At 48.6% G+C, this 23,208-nt stretch overlaps 3 protein-coding genes across 13 annotated transcripts in view; 2 read left to right on the forward strand and 1 right to left on the reverse strand.

The window, feature by feature from the left end:
• The window catches only part of NDRG4 (NDRG family member 4), a 31,609-nt gene extending 24,403 nt beyond the window's left edge, over positions 1-7,206 (forward strand). For 2 of the 4 annotated variants that reach the window (XM_090260568.1, XM_090260570.1), the window contains 10 exons: positions 500-586; positions 662-718; positions 1,115-1,218; positions 2,009-2,065; positions 2,147-2,198; positions 2,950-2,997; positions 3,177-3,212; positions 3,327-3,378; positions 4,896-4,934; positions 5,728-7,206. In XM_090260568.1, coding sequence (XP_090116694.1) covers positions 500-586; positions 662-718; positions 1,115-1,218; positions 2,009-2,065; positions 2,147-2,198; positions 2,950-2,997; positions 3,177-3,212; positions 3,327-3,378; positions 4,896-4,934; positions 5,728-5,882 — 687 coding nt within the window. In that variant the 3' untranslated portion in view covers positions 5,883-7,206. The remainder of the gene's footprint in view (positions 1-499; positions 587-661; positions 719-1,114; positions 1,219-2,008; positions 2,066-2,146; positions 2,199-2,949; positions 2,998-3,176; positions 3,213-3,326; positions 3,379-4,895; positions 4,935-5,727) is intronic. The other 2 variants (XM_090260569.1, XM_090260571.1) reach the window with 1 other exon arrangement.
• A 1,900-nt stretch (positions 7,207-9,106) lies between these two features.
• SETD6 (SET domain containing 6, protein lysine methyltransferase) lies at positions 9,107-12,782 on the forward strand. 2 transcript variants are annotated; one of them, XM_090260217.1, is made up of 9 exons: positions 9,107-9,190; positions 9,419-9,523; positions 9,603-9,747; positions 9,825-9,966; positions 10,106-10,300; positions 10,428-10,548; positions 11,030-11,210; positions 11,350-11,492; positions 12,219-12,782. In XM_090260217.1, the coding sequence occupies exons 1-9, from the start codon at positions 9,164-9,166 to the stop codon at positions 12,540-12,542; spliced, it is 1,383 nt and encodes a 460-aa protein (XP_090116343.1). In that variant the 5' UTR covers positions 9,107-9,163; the 3' UTR covers positions 12,543-12,782. The 2 variants fall into 2 exon arrangements, with proteins under 2 accessions (XP_090116343.1, XP_090116344.1); XM_090260218.1 differs by having other exon boundaries at positions 11,350-11,417.
• A 1,396-nt stretch (positions 12,783-14,178) lies between these two features.
• Positions 14,179-23,208, reverse strand: part of CNOT1 (CCR4-NOT transcription complex subunit 1) — a 77,192-nt gene continuing 68,162 nt past the window's right edge. For 6 of the 7 annotated variants that reach the window (XM_090260210.1, XM_090260212.1, XM_090260209.1 and 3 more), the window contains exons 43-49: positions 22,400-22,501; positions 18,736-18,909; positions 18,134-18,283; positions 17,150-17,330; positions 15,950-16,082; positions 14,698-14,832; positions 14,179-14,532 (exon numbers count right to left, since the gene is read on the reverse strand). In XM_090260210.1, the coding sequence (XP_090116336.1) occupies positions 14,454-14,532; positions 14,698-14,832; positions 15,950-16,082; positions 17,150-17,330; positions 18,134-18,283; positions 18,736-18,909; positions 22,400-22,501 (954 nt within the window). In that variant the 3' untranslated portion in view covers positions 14,179-14,453. Of the gene's footprint in view, positions 14,533-14,697; positions 14,833-15,949; positions 16,083-17,149; positions 17,331-18,133; positions 18,284-18,735; positions 18,910-22,399; positions 22,502-23,208 lie in introns of those variants that run through there. The other variant, XM_090260216.1, reaches the window with a different exon arrangement.

Consider the following 23,208-nt stretch of genomic DNA (forward strand, 5'->3'; position numbering starts at 1 on the left):
TCTTAACTGGAGACCATTTCCTGCCACCCCAAACTTGACGTGACATGAGCGTTGTACTTATCCTGCCCCCTGAATACGGGCAAATGACTGAACAGAAAATGTGGATCCCTTTTTCCACATCTAACCAAACAGACTTCAGCTGTCACATCATTAACATCACCAGGGCTTTCTTGTTTATAAAAAGCAAAAGAACAAAACGTTCTATTGAAGATGTTTAATCCTTGATTTTACAACAGCAGCATCTACAAGACATATTAAATGGGGTGAAAAACAGTGATATAAGCATAGATTCAAAGTAGATCAAAGAATTTTGGAAGGTTCTGGATGGGCGGCTGAGCGGCAGCAGCGGGAAGTGGAGCCCACCCAGGTGCCCAGCTGTCGCCAGTTGGGCCCACCTGTGACACTGGGCCAGAATTTTACAGCCTGTTTAGCAGGTGGTGAGTCTGGGGCTGCCTTCGACCCGTCCCACCCCCCCAGCCCTGTCCTCCTGTCACGGCAGCTTATCTTCCCGGACCTGGTAGAGGGGCTGGTGCTGATGAACATCGACCCCAACGGCAAAGGCTGGATTGACTGGGCCGCCACCAAGGTGAGTGTGGTCCACCGGGCTGGGGGGCGGGGGCAGGGGGAGGCGGTCTCACACTGACCCTCCCTTGGCCTGCAGCTCTCCGGCCTGACCAGCGCTTTACCCGATACGGTGCTCTCTCACCTCTTCAGCCAGGTAAGGGTGTGGGGCCAAGCTCACGGGCCCCAGGGCTGGCCGGGCTGGCGGTCTTGGGGAGCCTCGGCAGCTGCTGAAGGGTCCTGCTTTTGCCCCTTCCCAGGGACGCCGGGGGTGCTTCTGTCCCCTCCCAGTGGGGCAGGAGGAGGAGGGCAGGGGGTTAGGTGGCATTTGACCTGTCGCACTCTGTCCTCCGCTGGAACCGTGGTGCTGGAGTGTCTGAAGGACGGACGGGTGGCGGAGGCCACCTCCCGCAGCTCTGTGGAGCCTGCCCTCCCCTCCGTGGGTCCTGCCTCCCCCATGTGGGGGGTCTCCCTGCCCCCTCCCTGCCAGGAGCGGTCAGAGGCTGCTCTGGCTGTGACATCTGCACCCCCCCCACCCCCACCCCGGGCGCAGGAGGAGCTGGTGAACAACTCGGAGCTGGTGCAGAGCTACCGGCAGCAGATCGGGAACGTGGTAAACCAGGCGAACCTGCAGCTGTTCTGGAACATGTACAACAGGTGTGGGCCAGGGCTGGGCGCTGCGGCAGCATGGCACGCAGCGCTCCTCGCGGGGACCCCTCGCTACAACCGCCCCTGAGGGGGACAGGCGGACGGGAAGATAGTTAAGCTCCCGAGAGGAGTCCCTTGCGGCCCAGGGTCATCCCCGCCGAAGGGCAGAGGTAGAGCAGAGCTTCAGACTGCTCCCAGGGCTTGTCCATTCCTTCTCCCCCCTGTGGCGTTGCTGGCGGGAGCAGTGGGGGACGTGGGGACAGCCCCGAGCCCCGCGATCCTGAACCTCACGTGTACATGGGAGGAGGTTGGATAAAGCCGGGGGTCTCCAAGCTGTGCTCCTTGGAGCCCCTGTGGGGGTTGCCCTGCGAGGAGGCGGCCAGGCCCCCACTTGCCTGCCTCCCCTTCTGCCCCTACAAATGTTTCCTAAGCACCAGCTCCGTGCAGGGCGCTGGAGAAACCAGCGGGAATGAGCGGCCGAAACCCCACAGCCCAGCTGGTGTCCATCCAAGCACAAGCAGCCCTGGGAGGCCCGGGGTGGGGGGTGGTCGGGCAGGGCCAAATTTGAGGGCCCATGTGGCAAGAGTTTGGGGGTCTGGGAAGAAGTCATGCCTGAGGGGCGCCTTGAAGGCCCCTATTTATGCAGAGCAGGTCCTTGTCTCCCTGTTTTATTAGCCCGGGCCTTAATTGCTAGTGGAGGGGAAGGAAACGGGGGGTGGGCGCTGAGATACAGCAGTGTCAGGCTTGGAACACAGCCCCCATCCCGTCCTGGAATGACAGCCTCCGCCTCTCCCTGCAGCCGCAGAGACCTGGACATTAACCGGCCCGGAACGGTGCCCAACGCCAAGACACTCCGGTGAGTGTTCTCCTCGCCCGCCCCCTGCCCGGCCCCACCACCGTGCCCGGGCCAGACAGCCCTTTTCCTCTGTGTCTGCAGCTGCCCGGTGATGCTGGTGGTCGGGGACAATGCGCCCGCGGAGGAGGGGGTGGTGAGTGAGGGGTCGTGCCCTGCCTGGGGGCGGGGACAGGAGTGAAGGGCTCATCGGTCCCTGGCCAGCAGCCAGTTCTTGGCCCAGCTCCTGCGGGAAACCTCAGGGACAGGCCTGATGTGGGGCTTCTCGTCTGCTTCCCCGCCACCATGCCCTTTGTCACCGCAGGCCACAACCCTCATACTGCAGGTGAGGGAGGCCTGGGGGCCTCCTCCCCACACCCTGCTTCAGGTCCAGAGACTAAGATCCCTCTTTTCTCGAAAATCTGACCCATTCCTGGGAACTCTGGGAGCAGGCAGCCTGGGGGTTTCATGTCGCCCTCAGCACAGAGGATGGTGGGCCAGGAGTGCCCTGCTCAGCCCTCTGTGTGCAGGAAGCTGCCATAGTGTCCCTGGGCCCGAGGTCTTGAGGGAGAGGGCCGTGGGCTGAGCCTGCCACCGTAACCCAGGCGGAGGCCTCGCTGGCCGACTCCTGTGGTCCCTGGTGCTTCCCCAGCCAGTCCTGCCAAAGTGGCCCTCGCTCCCTGTGAGGACACTGCCAAGCCCTCCAGTGGTTGTGCGTGGAGTCAAGGTGCCCCCTGCACCCCTCTGCGTCTTGCCCTTGCGCCTGCCCCCCCCCGCACCCCTCTTCAACCCCAGCAGAGTCTCCCAGCTCTGGGGCTGCAAAGTGCATCAGCCAGTGGGGCAGGGGCCCCCCACCCGCCCTCAGGGGCTGGGCCGTGTCTCTGCTGAAACTGGCTGCTTATCATCAGGTTGAGTGCAACTCCAAACTGGACCCCACGAACACGACCTTCCTGAAGGTGAGACCCCCCTCCCAGCCGTGGGCCAGCTCTCCCAACCGCGAGCCTGGCCTTGGGGTGGGGCCTGCCTGGGGTCCCAGCCAGGGTTGGTATGTCTGGTCAGCAGGCCTGTCCAGGTGTGAGGGCCAGGAAAGGGGGGGGTGGCCCCTGCTCTGCTCACCCTCCTCTCTCCCCTGCAGATGGCAGATTCCGGGGGGCTCCCCCAGGTCACACAGGTGAGAGACTCTTAGCCCTCCCTCCCTCCCTTAGCCCGGGCTGGGGGAAGCCTCCCTTGTCCCCCCAGTCCTAGACAACCAGTCAAAGCATGTGTCTCTCCATCCTGCCCGCAGCCCGGGAAGCTGACTGAAGCCTTCAAGTACTTTCTGCAAGGCATGGGCTACAGTAAGTACACCTGCACCCCAGCCCAGCAGCAGGCAGCAAGGTGGGGCTGGCACCTGTCACCTGGTACTGAGCCACCTGCGGGAGGAGCTCTGTGGCTCCGGGGACCTGGATGCCAGGTCCCTGTTACCACATGCTCCCCCTGAGGCCAGGGACACACAAAGGCCTGCAAGGCCATCTCCACCTACACTTTAAGTCCATTGGCCCAGGCTGTGCCCACTCTCTTGGGCCCTGGGGAGGCTCTGGGGCACCATGGCATAGCTGGGCCTACCGGGGTAGGGGGCTCTTCTTCCAGGCCCAGGGGCCCAGGGTGCAGGCTGGGTCTTGTGGGGGAAGCCTGCCTGAGGGTGTCATACGCCCCACCCATGCTCTGCTGGGCCTGAGCACCTGAGAAGGGCCTTTGTCACGGGTGCGTCAGAAGAGGGGGCTTGGAGTCCGGGCGCCGGGGAGGCACGTGGGGCTATCCGGGCATTAGGAGAGCTCAAGGCAGCTGAACCTGGGGGTGACATTCTGAAGATCCTGGGGATATAAGGGCCACAGGGAGCACTGGCCCCCTCTCTGCCCCTCTGTCTCCAGACTTTCCCTTGTGCTCAGATCCAGACTGTGTGCTTGGGAGCCCCCCAACACATGCACAGGCACGCATGTACATCTCCCCTCCCCCTTCCCTTCCCCCCTTTCTCTCCCCCCTTCCCCCTCCCCCCTCCCCCCTCCCTCCTCCCCCCTCCCCCCTCCCTCCTCCCCCCTCCCCCCTCCCTTCTCCCCCCTCCCCCTCCCCTCTCCCCTCTCCCCCACTCCTGGCTCCTGCTGGAGCAACTTTCTCTCCCTGGAATTTCGTTCTTTTCAGACATCAGCCTCTGGAGTTGGGGCCTCGGTGCAAGGACAGGCCTGTGGGGGAAGGCAGGGGGCACATCCAGGAATAGCCCTCCCTCCAGCCCCCAGGCGCCTGCTGCCTTTCTGTGCAGAAGTAGGGCAAGCAGGCCAAGGCCAGCAGTGAGACGGCAGGAGCTCCAAGGCTGGCCCTGAGGGAAGCCCAGGGAGCTCCTGAGGGACGGGGGAAATGAGCTAGGTCTGTCTGTCAGGGACCCGGGAGAAATCCCACCGGGCAGCCCAAGAGCTGGGAAGGATTTGGGGCGTTGTGCAGGCCTCCCCATTCTGCACCAGGGGGGACTGAGGCCCCGCAGAACGGTGTTCGGAAGCTGGGACTAGGATGTGGTGGACATCAGCGCCTCAGTGCCGCAACGCGGGGTGGAGGGGTGGCGGATAAGGGCCCCACCCTGCTGTCTGGGCTCCCAGGGTCAGGCTGAGATCAGTCTGCTGCGTGGTTCCTTCTGTGGCTGCTGCTTGGTGGGTGGGCAGGAGTGAGCTTCCCGAGGCTCTGGCCCTGCCCCCAGCCCCCAGTGCCTGTAGTTTGGTCCTATCTCTGGTCTCTGTCAACACCCCTGCCTCCCCGGACCATGCTCCTCACTGTGTTTGTCCCCCCACCCCGCCCCTGCCCCTCTCTGGCTCTTGTCTCCTCTCAGTTGCGTACTTGAAGGACCGAAGGCTGAGCGGAGGAGCAGGTAGCCCTGTGGCCCCGCCCCTGCTGCATGGACCCCGTCCCCCAGGCTGGCCGGCTCCTTCCTCCGCGCTGCGCTGAGCCAGGCCACCCCGTGCTGTGGTTTGGAACCTTCTTGTGTCCTGCTTGCCTCCAGGGCCGAACCAGTCCTGCTCGTCCTCAGCTCCTGGGCCGCGTGGGCTTCGTCCCTCTTTAGGGCTGTAGAGTGGCCGGGCTTTAGGCAGTTCTGCTTCTAGGTCGCCCTCGGCTGTGCGGCTTCCAGAGCTCGGGCAGGGGGACCCAGGCCCGGCCCTGGGGCAGAGGCGCCCTGCCGTGCCTGAGCAGCACAGGGGCCCGCTTGAGTTCAGGAGGGCTGAGTCTTGCTTGTGAAACGGAATGAGGGCAGAAATGGGGTTTGCGGCAGTGTGAGGCCACTGCAGCGTGTCCTCCTGTATGGAAGCCACCCTACTCCTACTCCCCCAGGACCACCATCCTCTCGAGGCAGGAGGCAGGTATCGTTGAAATTGTGCCCCGTTCTTACACGGGCTCTGGGGTGCCTGGTCGGCCCCCACCCTGTCCTGGCCGTTTCGCCGGCCAGCTGCTGTGAGCGGCCCCTGGCCCCTGGGCTCACTCGCCGTCCCTGGCGTTGCATGCCTTGGGCTTCACAGAGTGGACACCAGAGCCCCGGCCTGGGACGGGCCCCTTGTGCTGTTGGAAGAACGAGTCTCGCTGGCCGCTTTGCTTGGCGTGAATTCTCCCGCCTGCTGTTGCCTGGCCCTGCCTGCAGACCTCATGCCGGGTCCCTCCTCTGTCCACAGTGCCCTCGGCCAGCATGACCCGTCTCGCCCGCTCTCGGACTGCGTCCCTCACCAGCGCCAGCTCGGTGGACGGCAGCCGCCCGCAGGCCTGCACACACTCGGAGAGCAGCGAGGGGCTGGGCCAGGTCAACCACACTATGGAGGTGTCCTGTTGAAGCCCTTGGTCCCCTGAAGACACCCACATGCCCCCCGCCCTCATTGAAGTCCCACTGCCATCCTCACACCAGCTCCTTTTCTCTTTTATTTCCGTGAGGGCGAAGGGGAGGAAATGGGGCTACATCTCTTAGATGCTACCGCAGAGCAGTCTCCAGATGGTCCCCCACCCTGCCTCACCAACCTTGCTGACTTGGCCAACCTGGACCCCTCTCTTCCAACTCCCCACTGCTCAGGCAGGAAGGGGATCTGCTAAGGAAAGACTGAGTCCTCTTCTGGCCAGGATCCAGGATAATATCCTGGATTAAAGCAAGAGCGCAGGGTGACCCCCTTGGGCAGGCAGGTTTGAAGGTGGGGTGGGGTTGTGAGGGGATGGCTGCTGGGACAGCAGGAGCACGGGGTGCAGCTCAGGCACTGGCATGAGAACGGGGGGGACGGCCTCAGGGAGCAGCAGCCAGTGAGCAGCCCTGGAGCTCTGCAGGCGGTGCCCCAGCCCCGCCCCCAAGCACATCTGTTTCTGTCTTGTAGCACGGGTGACAATCATCTGAACAATAGTCACAAGGGGGCACTCCTACCAGGCTGCTGTTCTGCTGGTGCTGCCGGGTGGGCCAGGCAGGCAGGGACTGAAAGGAGGTTTCTCTGTCCAAGGAAAACAAAACAGAGTAGTACCTTGGGGGCAAGAACCCTGCAGACTGTCTCTTCCAGCTCACATTCCGCCACCGCCTGGTCCAGTCCCATTGTTGAGCCAAGGCCCTCAAGCAGTCTGCTGGCCTTCCATCCCCATAGGAACCTGACTTGGGGGCTGAGGTTAAAGGCTGGTAGGTGTACCCTTGAGCACTTCATGTTGTCTGGCTCTGCAGCCAACAGATCCCTTCTTTGCCCCCGGGTTCCATGGAGAACAATATGGTCTAGGCCACCAGAAACATGCAGTCTCTGGGGCGAGTGCTGCTAAAGTTATGCCGGCCTTTCCCCTAGGCACCACTGAGTAAGAAGAGAGTTTATTAACTAGCCCAGGGTAGCAAGACTTCTGCAGCCCCGTCACCATCTCAGCCTGTTGGAATGCCGTGGGCTGGGGCTTGCTGGATCCTAGGGTGGGAGGTGGAGGTGCCTGATATGACAAGGGCCAGGTAGAGGAGTAAGGCTCCCACACACCCTAGCCCCGTCCTGCTACCTAAAGCCCAGGACTGTGCCATATATTTCCCATCCACCATCTTACTGGTAGAATCTCCTGGCCCAAAAACCAGAAGCCATTTGTCTTAGAACCTAAGTCAATGGCCATGAACCCCAAAACAAGTAAAAAGAGAAGGGAGAAAGCTATGAAAAATGGAGGGCTGGGGTGTGGGTATTTGTGTGTGGGGGGCGATGCTCTGAGGCTGGGAGGATACCTGCATCCACATTTCCTCTGCACATATACCACCCTCCCTCCTATAATCTTAAGCCATTGCTAGACTGCTCTAGAGTCCAGTGGAGTGTCCCCGTTCTGTTCACTCACGTGCTTCCTTCGACTATCGAAAGTGACTGTTTGAAAAGCTGGTAGACTTAATCCCTCTTACTGTAGATAGTGCTGTAAGTTGGATTTTTTTTTTTTTTTGCTGTGTTCTTTCAGATGAGATATCTATAAATATCTATACATTATATATATATATATGTATGTATGTATGTATATTGGGTTCCTCCTGTGTGTGGTTTTCCATTGGAAGTTGTCTCTTCTTTGGTCAAAGTGAACTTTTAATGGAGTTTATTATTTTCCTCTCTGTACAGTGAAGAACCTAACTTTGTGTATTCTAGTGGCTAATGTCATGGGACTCAGAAATGACAAAATGTAAAACATAAAAAAAAACCCACCTTGTCTATGTAGAAAGCGTTAACTATGCTGAAAAACTAATAAAGAAACTGAGAATTTGAGTCACGTGATGTGCCCGTTGTGGGAAGCTTTTGCAGAGCGAGTGTTTAGGCTGGCAAGGCTGGTACTTCTTGGGTTTAGGTGCAGAGCGGGGACAGGTGTCTCCATCTATCTCCATGTTTCCAGTTCTCATCCCATACATTATCCTACAATTCTTACATTAATTCTACACATTAGATAGTCGTTATCTTAGTTTCACAGCTGAGGACACTGAGCCTCCGGGTAAGGGATTTGCCCCAATAAAGCCAAGTGGGAAGCTGGCCTTGGCATTGTTTGACTTCAAAACACAAGCCTGTAACCTGTGTATTTGCTGCCTTTTTTTTTAATCCTCACCCAAGGATATGTTCAGTGACTTTAGAGAGAGATTGATTATTTGCCTCCTGCAGGCACCCCAACGGGGATTGCACCTGCAACCTAGGCATGTGCCCTGACCGAGGATCCAGCCTGCAACCCAGCCACCTGACCAGGACACGGCCTCATTTTCTTAAATTTAACAGCAGCTGCTTCCTTCCCCACGTTTAACCACTTCTGATTCACTCAGCCATTTACCCAGTAGATGTTGAGTTCCTGCTGTGTGTCAGCTAATAAAACAAATAAAAATAAAATCCACTATGTGCTATGCATTAAATGAAAACAAGGATATACTAGCGAGGGTGACAGGTATTGTAGTTCTGTGAACCCTCAACCCTCCCCATGCCATACACACACACACACACACACACGCGCGCGCGCGCGCGCGCAAACCGCTCCAATCGGGCAGATAACAATGGTTAGACAACCGTAGCTAACGAGTGGTCGAAAAGAAGAAGGCAGACCGCCCGGAGGTAGGTACTCAGTTGGTTAGAGCCTCTTCCCCATAAGCTAAGGTGATGGGCTCCATCCCTGGTCAGGGCACATATAACAATCAACCAGTGAATGCATAAAGAAGTAGAACAACAAATTGATGCTTCTTTCTCTCTGTAAAAATCAATCAATCAATCAATCAATCAATCAATCAATAAAAAGAGAAGGCAGGCCTGCGCCCACCTGGGTGCGCTCCCAGCCGCAGTCGCACTACCCCAAGGTCTCAGCTCTCTGAGACCAAAGTGAAGCGTTGTGTCTGTCTCAGAACCAGGCTCGAGGTGGTATGGGCACGCATCTTCATGCATACGACCACACGTTTTCTAAACCTAAGGGGGGACACCCAGACTCGCAATAGAATTGGATCAGGTGCAAATCTCTACTCGTCTTCCACGTGGGTTCTGACACAAGCCTCACGCGGTCTGCGTGGCAGGTCCGGGTATAGGCCCCGCCCCCCAGAGTCCCGCCCCCGGGTGTGGCCAGGGACGCTGGCAGTGCGGCGCAGCTGCACGGGTGGCTGGGGCTGCGCGCCGTCTGATCATGGCGGTTCAGGCAAAGCGTCGGCGGGTAAGTCGTGGGCAGCCGGCGGGGGCCCACCGCTCCCCGAAGCGCCTCACGCTGCTCTGTCCTCAGTCCGACCCGCCCGGGGGTCTCCTCCACTTCCTGGTTCCCGCAGGTCCCTTGCGGCTCTCGGTCCCCTCCCCCACCCATAGGCCTTCCTCCGTGCGCTCTGATCTTCCCTTCTCCCAGCGAGCGCCCTCGGCGGGGCCTTGCAATGGAGCTCGGTTGTCTTAGGTGACCCGGCCTGTGGGCGGCGGCAGCGGCGACGATGGCAACCTAGACCCGGTGGCCGGCTTCCTGAGCTGGTGCCGGCTCATGGGGCTGGAGCTGAGTCCTAAGGTGAGTGAAGGCTGGGCGGGAGACGGGGCCGGTGCGTCGCGGCGCAGGCCATTTCTGATCCGCTGTTCCCCCGGCTTAGGTGGCGGTGGGCCGGCAGGGCACGGTGGCCGGCTACGGCATGGTGGCCCGGGAGAGCGTGCAGCCCGGGGAGCTGCTGTTCGCGGTACCGCGGGCCGTGCTCCTGTCGCAGTACACCTGCTCGATCAGCGGCCTGCTGGAGCGAGGTGGGCTCGCCGCCGGGGGTGGGACACCCAGGCGGGCTCGCGGGCCGCGCCGGGGGTCTCATTGCTGTTTCCCTCAGAGCAAGGCGCGCTTCAGAGCCAGTCGGGCTGGGTCCCACTGCTGCTGGCGCTGCTCCACGAGCTGCAGGCCCCGGCCTCACCCTGGAGCCCCTACTTTGCGCTCTGGCCCGAGCTGGACCGCTTGGAGCACCCCATGTTCTGGTGAGAGCCGTGGGAGGGGTTGGGGAGTGCCCGTGCTAGATAGCCTGGCTGGACCGCCCTGACCGGGGGACAGGACTGCCTCCCAAGCATTAGTCCCAGGAGGGTATGTGAAGGGAACCTTGGTGGGGTCTCCTTGCAGGCCCGAGGAAGAGCGCAGGCGGTTGCTACAAGGTACAGGGGTACCTGAGGCCGTGGAGAAGGATTTGGCCAGCATCCGCAGCGAGTACTATTCTATCGTTCTGCCCTTCATGGAAGCCCACCCTGACCTTTTCAGCCCCCGAGTTCGCTCCCTGGAACTCTACCACCAGCTTGTGGCTCTCGTGATGGCCTACAGGTCAGTGAGCAGAGCTTCAAAAAACGCCTTTTAGAGCTCTATTGAGGGACAAGAGGGGAAAGAACAGTGAACCCCATCCCCAGACTCTCCCCCTACAACTGGGCTTTAGCAAAGTTCTTTCTGGCAGCTTTCAGGAACCACTGGAGGAAGAGGAGGATGAAAAGGAGCCAAACCCCCCTTTGATGGTGCCTGCTGCAGACATACTAAACCACGTAGCCAATCACAATGCCAATCTAGAATACTCCTCAGTGAGTGGACCCCTCCCGCTCTTCTTGTGTGCACTGATGGCTGGGCACGATTCAGACCAGTGCCCATCACCATGCCTGCCAGCTAATTGGGCTGAATGGGCTCTAATTTCCTTGTCCTAAAGAGATGTTAGCTCCTCCTGTATTCATTTGCATATTCCAGTGAAGTAGTGTGAGCACAAAACATCTCAAAGCTTCCAAACCTATGGTTAATCCTCTGACGAACTTGACTACCGCCATTTACTTGGTGCTGGAGGTTAGCGGCTCTGCACAATCCCGGGGAACCAACATGGACAGCAGGATAAGAGAGCAGGGCTGATTATACAGATTCTGGTGACTAGGTGGGAAGTTTCTGTTGGCGAGTGTAGTATAGCATCAGTCCCACCGCCGAACTACACCTGCTGGAGGGTCTTCCTAAGGGGAGGAATCGATCGTGCTGCCGGTCTGGGGAGGGCCTGGTCCCAGCCTCTCCGTTCCACTCCAGAATTGTCTTCGGATGGTGGCTACTCAGCCCATTCCTAAAGGCCATGAAATTTTCAACACTTACGGGAAAATGGCTAATTGGCAACTGATTCATATGTATGGTTTTGTTGAACCATACCCCGACAACACAGATGACACAGCAGACATCCAGATGGTGACAGTTCGTGAGGCAGCATTGCAGGGTGAGTGGTTAACTCCATCTTGCACATGTGGATGTGCCTCTCTCCCCCCACCCCAGGTGCTCAGCTCAATAGCAGATGCTTTTTGTAGACTAAAAAGTGAGCTCTTTGGTATTGAGACTTACTACTTTTCTATCTACAGGAGCACAAGGTGAAGCTGAAAGGCTCCTGCTGTATGAACGCTGGGATCACTTATGCAAACTGGAGATGGTAGGGGAAGAGGGCGCCTTTGTGATTGGGCGGGAGGAGGTACTGACTGCAGAGGAACTGACTGCCACGCTTGAGGTAAAGGGCTGAAAATGGCCACTTAATGCTGTAAGCAGGCCTGCGTACTGGATTGGCCAAAAAGTCTGTTACTTTTTCTCCCCTATACCTCTATTAGTGCTTAGTTGTCTTTAACTTCATTCGAAACAATTTTGTTAAGACTATTGTGACAGCACCCAATCAGTGTGAACTTAAAAAACTTACCAAATTGGTGCATTTTTGTGCATTTTAATACTGAAGATGGAAGATACACAATATTTTCGGCATGTTATGCTTTATTATTTCAAGAAAGGTATAACAACTGGAATGCAAAAAAGGGTTTGTGCAGTGTATGGAGAAGCAGCTGTGACAGACTGAATGTTTCAAAAGTGGTTTGTGCAGTTTCTTGGTACTGTTGCATTCTGGCCAAGTGATTGTTTCCCGTGGGGCTGTCTGATGCATTGAAAGGTGTTTAGCAGCACTCCTGGCCTCTAACCCACTAGAAGGCAATAGAAGGAGATAGCCCAAATACTCAAAATACCCAAACTGACATTTAAGTTACTGGTAAAAATGAAAAATTTATTTTATGGAAAAAAATGTTGTGGACTTTTTGGCCAACCCAATACTTAGAGCTCAGGCCAGGTGAGGAGTAAGGAGGGGTGAAGGGAAGGATACTTGAATGCTGCCCAGGATGGCTTGTCTACATGAACTTCAGAAATGTGTAAGTAATGCATCCCATTTAAGGGCTGGCTCTATGGTTGCTTCTAGGTGCTATGCATGCCTGCTGACGAGTTCAGAGAATTTAAAGACCAGGATGGATGGGGAGATGATGAAAGGGAAGACAGCCTGAAAATCACAAATATCCCCAAGCTCAAAGAATCATGGAGGCAGCTTCTTCAGGACAGTGTTCTGTTGACCCTGAAAACGTATGCCACAGACCTAAAAACTGAGCAGGATTTACTCAGTAATAAGGAGGTGTACACCAAACTCAGCTGGAGGGAACAGCAGGCCTTACAGGTTCGTTATGGTCAGAAAATGATCCTACACCAGTTGTTGGAAGTGACAGGTCCTGGTTGCCTGAAACATCCATGAACAGAACTTGATTCTAAGCTGATACTGATGCTTGAAAAAGGAAATTGTGGATCTTTAGGTTTGCTTTTCTAATTAAATATCAAAAGAAAAGAACAAAGTTCTGCTAAGATGAACTCTGAGGTAAGGGGACATGTTTAAGGATTGGGAACAGCACACTTGGGAACTGCTGGTAATTGTCACCAAAACCAATACACTTTTCTTTTTTAGTTATTACCATTGTCATTAAAATTTTTTTTTTTTTTAATCAATACACTTTATAGTTTTGTTCTCACTCTGAACCAACACTAGTCAGAAACGTGATTGTGAAAAGTCTTGCTGTAGTCTATAGTGTTTTTAATAACGTGGACTTTGAAAATTGACCTGGGTAAAATCTGGGTCTATTTTGAGCGAGTCGCTATTTATTTATTTATTTATTTAAAGACTTTGTTTCCTCCTGTTAGAGGACATAGTAAGCTATGTCACTGGCACTTAGAGCATTTGTTTTAATTCCTCAGCAGTCTGAAGTTTGCTCTATATAGCACCCCTCTCTCAGGAAAGAAACTGTAAGACACCAATGACATTCAAGCCTCGCTTCATGTAAGATTTTCTATTTAACCTTCGACCTTTCTGTCCTCTGGCTATAAAACTCGACCGCCCTTACTCGACCACCATTAAGGGTGTAAGGTAGTGGTTAAGTTTTAGATATATATCTAATTCCTTTCTTTGAGAAATAAAGGGAATTTTGTAATGGTTAATTTTCTACTGTTGAAACAGGAAGAAACACTATGTTTAAAAAAATCACTTTCTTGTTTGAACACGCCAAACATGTTCAAAAGTAGTGGGAAACAGCTACCATTCAGCAAGAAGCTGGCGGTTCCCCAAGACCTTGGGCTTTGCAAGGGTGGGCTATCCACTTTCCTCCTCACCACCAGCAGCTGGCTGCTGCTACTGAGAAAAGGCACAGTGTACTCACGCGTGTCTCATGACTTTAATGTTTGCATTGACTACAGTATGCATACACATACAAGAGGTATGGGGAGCTAAAGCCCAGGAACTAGAAAGGCTACAAAATACAACACTGGACCAATACATTTACAAAACACTCAAAATCCTTACAAAAGGGACTGACAGTATTGGTCCTTTTGACTTTTTGTTGTTATTCAACATAGCCTGGGATAAAGGGGGAGGGCAGTTCATACTACTGGGTTCCCTTTTCTCAGTTTGCAAGAATCAGGAGAGATGGGGGAGCTTTAGGTCTGGTCTGGTTTCCCTTTATAAAAAGAGCATACTCTCTAGCAGAAAATGAGAAAATGATGCTCCCCAGCAGTCAGCTGTAGATTTGGAGAAGGGATGGAGCAAAATCCCATGGGATAACAACTGTGAGCCCTTTCCAGGTTCTCTGGCATACCAAATTCTACCACATCCACATTTTTAACAACTTGGTAATTTTCAAGGTCCCCGTCCACATTAAAAAAATAGGTTACATAATATTTCAATTGGCTTTTTGTGCTACTTCTTTGGGACACCAGGAATGTCAGAAGACATGGAGCTATGTCCCCCGACAAGTGCATGGCAGCAGCAGTACTCTTCAATTATAAGCTGGACAGGTACAAGTTTATGTACTTGCCTTGGACACATTTTGCACAAACCCAAGAAGTTCCAGACAAAGGTTTTCTCTGTCATATATTTACACAAGTTCAAAATGATATTCACAGCATTTTCTAAATTTTGGCCAAGAGTCAAAAAATGCAATTAAACTTTGGAACGTGCCCACATATGCAGGAAGCTGACCCAAACAGTAATTGGGGCAGATACCCGAGAACCAAGGGCTGGGAAAGTCAGGGAGAACTGAAAGGATTCCTCAGCCAGTTTATGAACTTGGTGCTATGGGACATCCAGGCTGATAGGTTCACAACAGCGATACAGTTCCGTCTAACTGGCACCCGTCCCTTCCATTACTTGCTGAGCTTGCTTCTGTCCCATGCAGCACTGTGCAACAGACTGGAATAACCTGAAGAAGGGAGAGACATTGCAAGTTTGTGAGGAAAGTTCAGACCTGATAATATTTTGTGTCTCATTAACTTTAGCAACTCACTACTACCCAGGCTGGAGCCATCAAATGATCCTCATTGTCCTGTCTCATTTTTACACAATCAAAAAATTACTTTTAACTTACTTTTCAATTTCTGGGGCACAGTGTACAAACTCATGGTTCCAGAACTTAAATGCTGGATTTTTAATCAGCTCAATGAAGGTAATAAGTAGACCCCAAGGATGTGGCCTATTTACAATCAACCGTTCCAAGAGAACCCTGGAGAAGGGGAGAATAAATCAGTTAATGCACACAGAAACACACAAATTCAGGACCACTTCTCCATTACCTATCCCCCCCACCCCCCAACTCTTCTCCCTGATTATAAAACCACATGCAAAAGTTGTTAGCTTTACTAAAGACCGGCGGATCAATCTAGGTAGCACGGTTAATGCAGGCCGAATCTGGAATTAGGAAATCTAGCTTGGAATCCCGCCTATTCCCATTACTGAGCCTAAGAGACTAAATTATGGTCAATTAAGGACAATATCAGATTACTGTGGTGCAAGAAAGTAACCACTTAATACATTCAATGAAAGGAAACAAATTCTAATACTACTAGTACATGTGTAAATCGGTGCATCTTTTTTTCATGGCAATTAGTACTGGTTTAAATATTCAAATACCAATACATGTATAAACTGGTGTTATTTTTTTGAATAGCAATTAGTATGCGCTTAAATATTCGTATCTTTTACCTAACCAGCTGTATTTCTGAATTTACTAAGAAAATAGTAAAGCACAAGAACAAAGATTTAAGTTCAAGGAAGTTGACAACAGCTTTATAAATAATCACAAGATAGGACATCATCACTACTTATTTTTTAGTATATAAACATACCAGACTTGTTATCTAATACCCACAAACAACTATTAAGTGAAGAAGCAAGTTTAAAAGTCTGGCCCAGTTTTTAAAGTACGTGTATATACCTCTCTCACCAGAAATCTACCCATTTTTAGTCTTCAGTGCTGTATATCGTCCAAGCAGTATGCAAAAGATTCCTAACTATTGTCAGGAAAACACAAATTATGATCTTATTATTTCTGCTGCATAAAAAACCTTTTAACTCAGGGATAACAAAGAAGTCCACGTGTTTTAACATGGGCTTTAACAAGCTGTATGACTCAGGACTGGTTAAAAACTGTGTGGCCCCCACATTACCTTAAATCAAAATGCTGCCTGTCTTTTGTTGCAAAGTACTTTTTATTTCAGCAATGATTATGGCCTGTAATTGCATGCAATTCAGGAAGGCAGTTAAATGTCCAAAAAGAGAATTCATGGTAAACAGGAAGAGGCACAACCTTTAGAAACATCTGAAAAACAAAGCTCTCTTACCTCGTGATCTGTTCTTGGATAGCTTCAGTGTTGGCTTCTGCAAAAAGGTATAGCATGGTGCAGCTGAAGTAGTGAGTGTGGCTATTTGGGTACCGCAGCTGATTTGCTATTGCATTCAAGAAGAGATACCGACCTGGAAATCAAGAAAATCCAGAATCCAGCTTAGTGAGAACTCGTTCTATAAGGCCAAGATAAGAAGACAAATCATTCTGACTGGCTAGGATTTAGATTTAACTTAGTGAAAGTGTGTCACTTTTAATTCACCCATCTCTTTTAGTGTCACTTAACAGAAGACAGCTGGACTGTCATTTCTGCCTGTATGCAATCTGTTCCACTATTACATTTCATGTAGCCCCTGGAAAACTCCATACCCTTGTTAACAAAACGAGTGCAAAAAGAACCTAAAACATTGTTATGAAAAGTTGTGACCTTATAGCCTTTCTAAAAGGGTCCTGAACATTACACCAAGGGTTCTCAGACCACACTTTGAGAACGACGAGTTTAAACTATATAGGAATAAATATCTATTAACTGGGCCTGGTTGTCTGCCTCTGCTTAATATTATTGTTTGTAAGGCTATCACAGTGAGTTTTAACATGTCTCTAAAGGCTACTCTCCTTCAAAATTAACCAGCCTCTCAAGTATCCACAGCAAAGTTAAAATTAGGCAGGCATCCTCCTAAAGTGTGTGTGCTAAAATGAGCAGGACTGTAAGTTGGTTAGCACCTACTGGGGTCTCTATTACATAAGGATATAGAACACCAGGAGAAATGTAGTTCACAGGCAACCTATAACAAAAATTACACTGTAAGCTTTTCGCAGAGAAAATAGGAAAAGTCCGCTTCATTCAAGTTTATACATCTAATACTAACATGCTGCCTGCCAAATAAGCACAAATAAATTCTGGGGAAAGGTGAGATAACAAAATAATGTAATATATGGTTATTTTCAAAGAGAGGCTAAAAAAAGGCACGCGTTTATTTTGCGCACTAAAAGTGTACTGCAATGATACACACTGACATATTAACTGATGTCGTAAGCACTCTGGATGATTCTTTCCTTTATGCTTTTCTGCACTGAGAGGATACTGTCCAATTAGAACAGCCAGGCAGACCCATAAACACTGACAGAACATTCTCTCTCGATGGCGGCTTACTGTATTTTCAGGACTGGACTCTGCGAAGAGGCTCGCTTGACTCACCTTCCGTGTCCAAGTCCACAGCCAGGTTCTGGAATATGTCCATGTGGGCCGAGTGGGTGATGGTGCTCATTGAAGGTGTGCTGCCCTTGTTGTGGATGTGCGCAATGGCCTGAGTCCCGACGTAGAGCACCAGTGCGTTGATGAGCTGCAGGTTGTAGCGATTGCCAGGCTCATTGGATACCTAAGTGAACAAAACCAAGTTCCTCACTGGTTCTCACAGAGGGCTAATTGGGCTTGGGTATCTCTACACCCTTTCTAAGCCTTCACTGAAAAGCAGAACTGCTCAACATTCTTTGTAATTTAAATTTTAGATGAACTTCCTTGAGTTTGTTGAAGGTATTTAACAAACACACAGTTGCCCAAGAGTAGTGAATTGTGTCAACAACAAACATTTCCCTTGGGAAACCAAAGTTTTAACAGGTGCCAGCATAAAAGAAAACTTTATAAAGAAAAAAAAAAAAAAAAAAGGCAGCACTATTTCAATTATATAAAAGATTTGGAGAGTGAAAATGTGTTTCCTTGGTATAGAAACACTGGAAAGATAATACAACTTAAAGGTCATTTTTCTATATGGCAAATTAAACCCATTTCTTTAGAAAAATCTTGGTAGTAGCAGTCTAGTCTTGTCCAGCAGATCAGTCCATTCCTTGGTCGCCTCTTTGAGGTTATGGCTTTGTGTCACTGATAAGATGATATGTAATCTAGTTAATCTCACCCACAATTAGAAAAGACTTGGAGTGCTGAACACACAGTACAAAATACGGATGATGTATTACAGTACTGTACACCTGAGACCTATACAATTTATTAACCGATGTCACCCAAATAAATTCAATAACATTTTTTTTTTAAAAAGAAGTGACAGTATTAAAACCTTTTAATCAAGTTAAAAAGACTGACTCCGAAACAGGCTCCACATAAGGACTTCTGCACAGAACGTCCTTTCTATGTAAGACAGCTAAGAATTAGGCCAAAACAATTAACCTGTAGGTTGCTGCGTAGATCAGATAGAAAAGTGACTGGTGACCGAGTTTTAAGATAGGAATCCAAATCCTTTTTGAACTGAGGTGGCATTACTCCAGTAAAATTGGTGAGAATCCGGGGTGCAATGTTTATTTCACTCAACATATCCACCTGCCACAGACAAATACAAGAATCACAATCTGAGCATTTGTAAGAGTTAACAATAATTGTATCTATGTTAGAAAGTGGTAGAATTGTTTTTCTAAAACTATACACATCATAAATGTCTTAAAACAGCAGAGCTGCTTTTTATTAATGTTTTGAAGAATTTATGTAGAAAATTAGAGGAATTATATTTCTAAAATAAAGCTCGTTAGGTACCCTTTTGTGGAGAGGTCTAACTTGCACCACTGTTTTTTCCTGGACTTGGATTTCAAAATAAGAGTATAGAATGAGCTTACTCACTCATAAGAAAAAATAAAATAAAAATTTTTTAAAGGTCGGTTTATTCTAATTCTGTGCCACAGGGCCACCCAAATGACTGGCCTGCCACCTACTTAGCAGAGAAAGAACTAAAACAGTAAGACATGATTTTCTTTTCTTTGAACTATTTGAAACTTTACCTTCAGATTAGGAGTGAATGGGTCTGGGAGCCTCATGTTTCTTGGGAAGGCACTCAGGATCAGATTTCTTAGCTGGATACAATTAGGTGGGATCACATCACAGAATCCATAATGGTAATCACAAAGGAACTCAGGGAAATCGTGCAGAAGAACCAGCAGCACTCTTAAAGTGCCCTATATTTAAAAAAAAAAAGAGAAAAGCATTTGCTGATTCCACACTAAGGAAGGAAAAACTCTAGGCCTAGATGAGTTTACTGGCAAATCCTTCAAAATCTTTAAGAATATAACTAACACCATTTTTACAACCTTACAAAATAGAAAGAGAGAGAACATTTTCCACTCTCAGTTAGACTAGCATACTGTTGGGTTTCAAACTAACATGAAAATTATACAAAAACCCTAAATGTTAGAACTAGAAATCAGTGATACCATGACTAAACGATCCAGGAATGCAATGATGGTTTAAGCATTTGAAAATTAATGGCATTAAAACGTTAGCAAGAAAAAATCGCCCTGGCTGGGTAACTCAGCTGGTTAGAGCATCGTCTTGATATGCCAAGGTTGAGGGTTCAATCCCTGGTCAGGGTACATATAAGAATCAACCAAAGAATACATAAATAACTGGAACAACAAAGTGATGTGCCTGTCTCTCTCTAAAAAAATCAATAAATTAAAAAGATATTTTTTAATTTATAGGATCTTGAGTATAAGTAAGCATTCAATGAAAATTAATACGCATTTAATGATTTAGAAATTTTCAGCAAATTACAAATAGAAGGGCATTACTATCTTCTGTTCAACAATGTCCTGGAGTTACTGGCCAGTGCAATAAAGCAAGAAAAAGCAAATTAAGCCTATTGTTATAGGTAGATGAAGTGACTATGTATACAGAATATACCCCTCCACCCATACAGATAAACTTTCAGAAAAAGAAAATTTAGCAAGGTATACAAAATCAATTTTATTTCTATATGCCACTAACAAAGAAATGAGAATTTTAAAAAAGATATCTTACAATTTCACAAAAAACATCAACTATGTAGGACTAAGTCTAAGAAAACACATTCAAAATACCTATGCTGAAAACTACAAAGCACTGCAAAGTAAAATTAAATTAAAGACCTAACTAAATGGAGATACAGTAATCCCTCTCTGTATCGTGGTTCACTTATTGCAGCCTCACTGCATTGCGGGATTTTTTGCTATATCGCGCGATTTTGTGGTACTGTATACATATGTTGTTAAAGTTATGTAGGTTTAAGAGTGTAGAATATGTTTAAGAACTAAGTAGTAGTTTAATTTACAGGCAAGAAGAATGTCAAATGCCTTGCAACTAGACGTCTTTCCAATAAGACAGTCTTACAGATTTAGAGACTTGTTTGTGGGTTATGTTGCATAAATTAACATGTTTTCTGTTTTCAAAGGGCATAAGCCTATGAACTCATCACTTGAGTGATTGTCTGTACGTATAGGCCTCACTTAATGCCGTCTGCATCGCTTCCTCCTGAGACATAATGGTTTGGCTGAACTAAATGGCTGGGCTGGTGAAGAATGGGGTGGCCTGTGGGCTTCACTTTAAAACTGGTTTCTCTTCTTGGACAGAAAGGGCCCAGAGGTCTGAGAGGGGGGAAACAAAATATTTCCCTCAGCCCAAACTAAAAATAATGGGCAAAAGGGTTTTGGACAGGTGAGATGTGCCTGGCACACCTTCCTCCAAAGAAGCCCCTTTTTTCCCTAATGTGGGACATTGAAAAATTAATACCTGCCTTTTGTCATCCAATGGTTATGGATTGAATGATGTCTTTTAACCCTATTGCCAAATATGTTGCCCCCAGAATACAGCAAGGATGCCAGCCTGTTAAACCAAGCATGCCGTTGTCCGGGGACAGCCAACTGCCCTGGAGTCCGCACGATCCTTCCCCGTGTGGGAAGGCCACCCTCCCCTCCACACACCCACTCTTATTAGGGATTTCTGGACCCAAGGGTAGGTAGGACGACGACCATGTCCAGCTTGAAGCAGCTAGAGAAGCTCGAGACCTTCGCCCATTGTCCTTTATAAGATTATAAAGGGTCTTAAGTCTGATAGGGAGGGATTGTTATTTTTATTGTTAAAAAAATTATTTATTTAAAAAAAAAAAAAGAATATAGGAAAGGGTGAAGCCAGAGAACTTATATGTACGATCCACAGGCCTGGACTGGGGGGGAATTGTTGGGGGGAGGGGTGGTGCTGGACAGAGGGGAGCAAAGGGGGAAAAATTAGAACTATTGTAACAATACAATCAATAAAATATACTTTAAAATTAAAAAAAAAAACGTAAGTAGTGTTTATAAAAGTGTGGGAAAGGTTTATAAGGGAGTGGGAAAGGTTAGTAAGGGACTGGGGATGGTTTATAAGTGTGTGGGAAAGGTTTATAAAGCCTTAAAATATACATAAATACTAAAATAAATGTAAGGTTCCTACTTCGCGGATTTTCACCTATCGCGGGGGTGGAGGTGTCTAGGACGTAATAACTGCGATAAGTGAGGGAATACTGTATACATGTTCATGGATTGAAAGGCTCAATATTATTAGGATGTGTATTCTCAACAAATTGATCTATACAGACTTAATGTAATCTCAATCTAAACACCACCAAGTTTTTAAAAGTAAGTGAAGCTGACTGCCAAGTTTTTAGAAAAATGAAAAATGGTACAAAACAACAAAACAATGTTAAAAGAGAACAAAGTTGAAGGGGCCTTGTATAGCCTAAGGATAACAGATAACTAGAAAGGTTATCAGTAAATATGCAGTTGATTATCTTGACATAAGTGCCAAATCAATTCAATAGAAAATAAAGGACTTTTTAAAATGGTGCTGAAAAGCCTTGTATATTTTATTGTGGTGGGAGGGAAAGATTAATCTCACCATACACAAAAACAAATGAGTTAGACCACAGACCTAAATTTGGACAGGGCGCAGGCGCACACAGAATAGAATGCAATTTGGGATTGGCAAATATATCTTACACAAGACACAAAAAAGCAATGTTTAGTTAAAAAAATCCTGCTAATTTTGATGTGAAATTTAACACGTTCACTCCTTAAGGCACCATAACAGAGTGGAGTGAACACACAAACTACGAGAGGGTGACATGTTTGGTTGTGCACCAGCAAAGGGCTTACACCCAAAAGACATGAAATATTCCTATAAAACATAAGGAAACCAAAGATAATCCAATGGAAGTATGAGCACAGGCTGGAAGAGGAACATAACGAAAGGATATCCAAATGGTCAATCTACACATAAAAAACCTCATTAAAAATCCAAGGAAAGGCAGATTAAATCCACAATGAGATTGTATTGCACAACTGCCAAAAACGGCTAAAATGAAAACCAGACAATACTAGGTATGAAAAGAATATGAAGAAATGGTAACTCTAATGTGTTGTTGAAAGAGTTAACACATTTTATAAAACTGGTAGTATGAACATATGAATACTTTATGATCCGGTGCTGGTTATGCAAATCATGTTTGAGTTTTGCAGTTTCTGCATATATGTCATACTTTGAAAGTTTAATAGTAAATCAAATATCAGGCCTCATATTCCCAGTTCAAAGTGGTTTTTGAAGTGTTTTAAGTGTTACACTGTCATTATTTTTAATCTATAACTCCAAATTAATTACCTTGTAGAGGATTTGCATAGGTTTGGTGAGTTCCACATTTCTAAGAAAAGGTGCTAAATATTTGAATAAATCAATCAGTAGCTGTGCATACATAGGCCATCCCTGAAAAAAAAGAAATGTACATGAGTCTTACTCAGCTGCTATTCTACCATCCAAAAAGTTGCTTAATCAGCTACACTGTGACTTCTTCATACTAATATAACTAGAGAATACTGATGTTAAGTACCTCTCTTAAAGACTGATTGGCATTAAAAAGGAATAAGCATAATTTTGGAGGTAGAGGGAAACAAACTCACTCCAGAAATTCCAGGACATGTAGGTCCTTGTGCCTGCAGCAAAATTTAAAGAACGGGAGAGGAAATTTCAGACAGATATGGAACACTTAGCCAACTGAAAGATTGACAGCTAAGTCTGTTTTCTTAATTACTTCTTTTAATAAGTCTTGGATCTTGACCATTTCTTTTCCCAAAGCCAGCTCCTCAATTCCCAGCAAATAACCTCACCCAGTACACATGAATCCTCTATTTTTCAGCCAAACCTGACCTGCTCACCACCTCCCAATTTATACCAATTATTTTCATTCTAGGGTAATTTTGTTCAATATACTGTGTTCCTCCTCCTGGAAAGCACTAATCCACCAAACAAAACTAACTCCATTTAAGTATTATTTTATTCTCTTTTTTGCCAAACACATACATAAAGCAGTCATACTCTCCTATGATCTGAAAAGCCAGTCAAAGGTGTTTTCTATAACAGTCACTTACTGCAAGATAGGAGAGAAACCAAACTTTTCATGTTAACTGTGTTGA

Source organism: Furipterus horrens, unplaced genomic scaffold (assembly GCF_987537825.1).
Source record: "Furipterus horrens unplaced genomic scaffold, mFurHor1.1.pri manual_scaffold_13, whole genome shotgun sequence".
NCBI lineage: Eukaryota > Metazoa > Chordata > Mammalia > Chiroptera > Furipteridae > Furipterus > Furipterus horrens.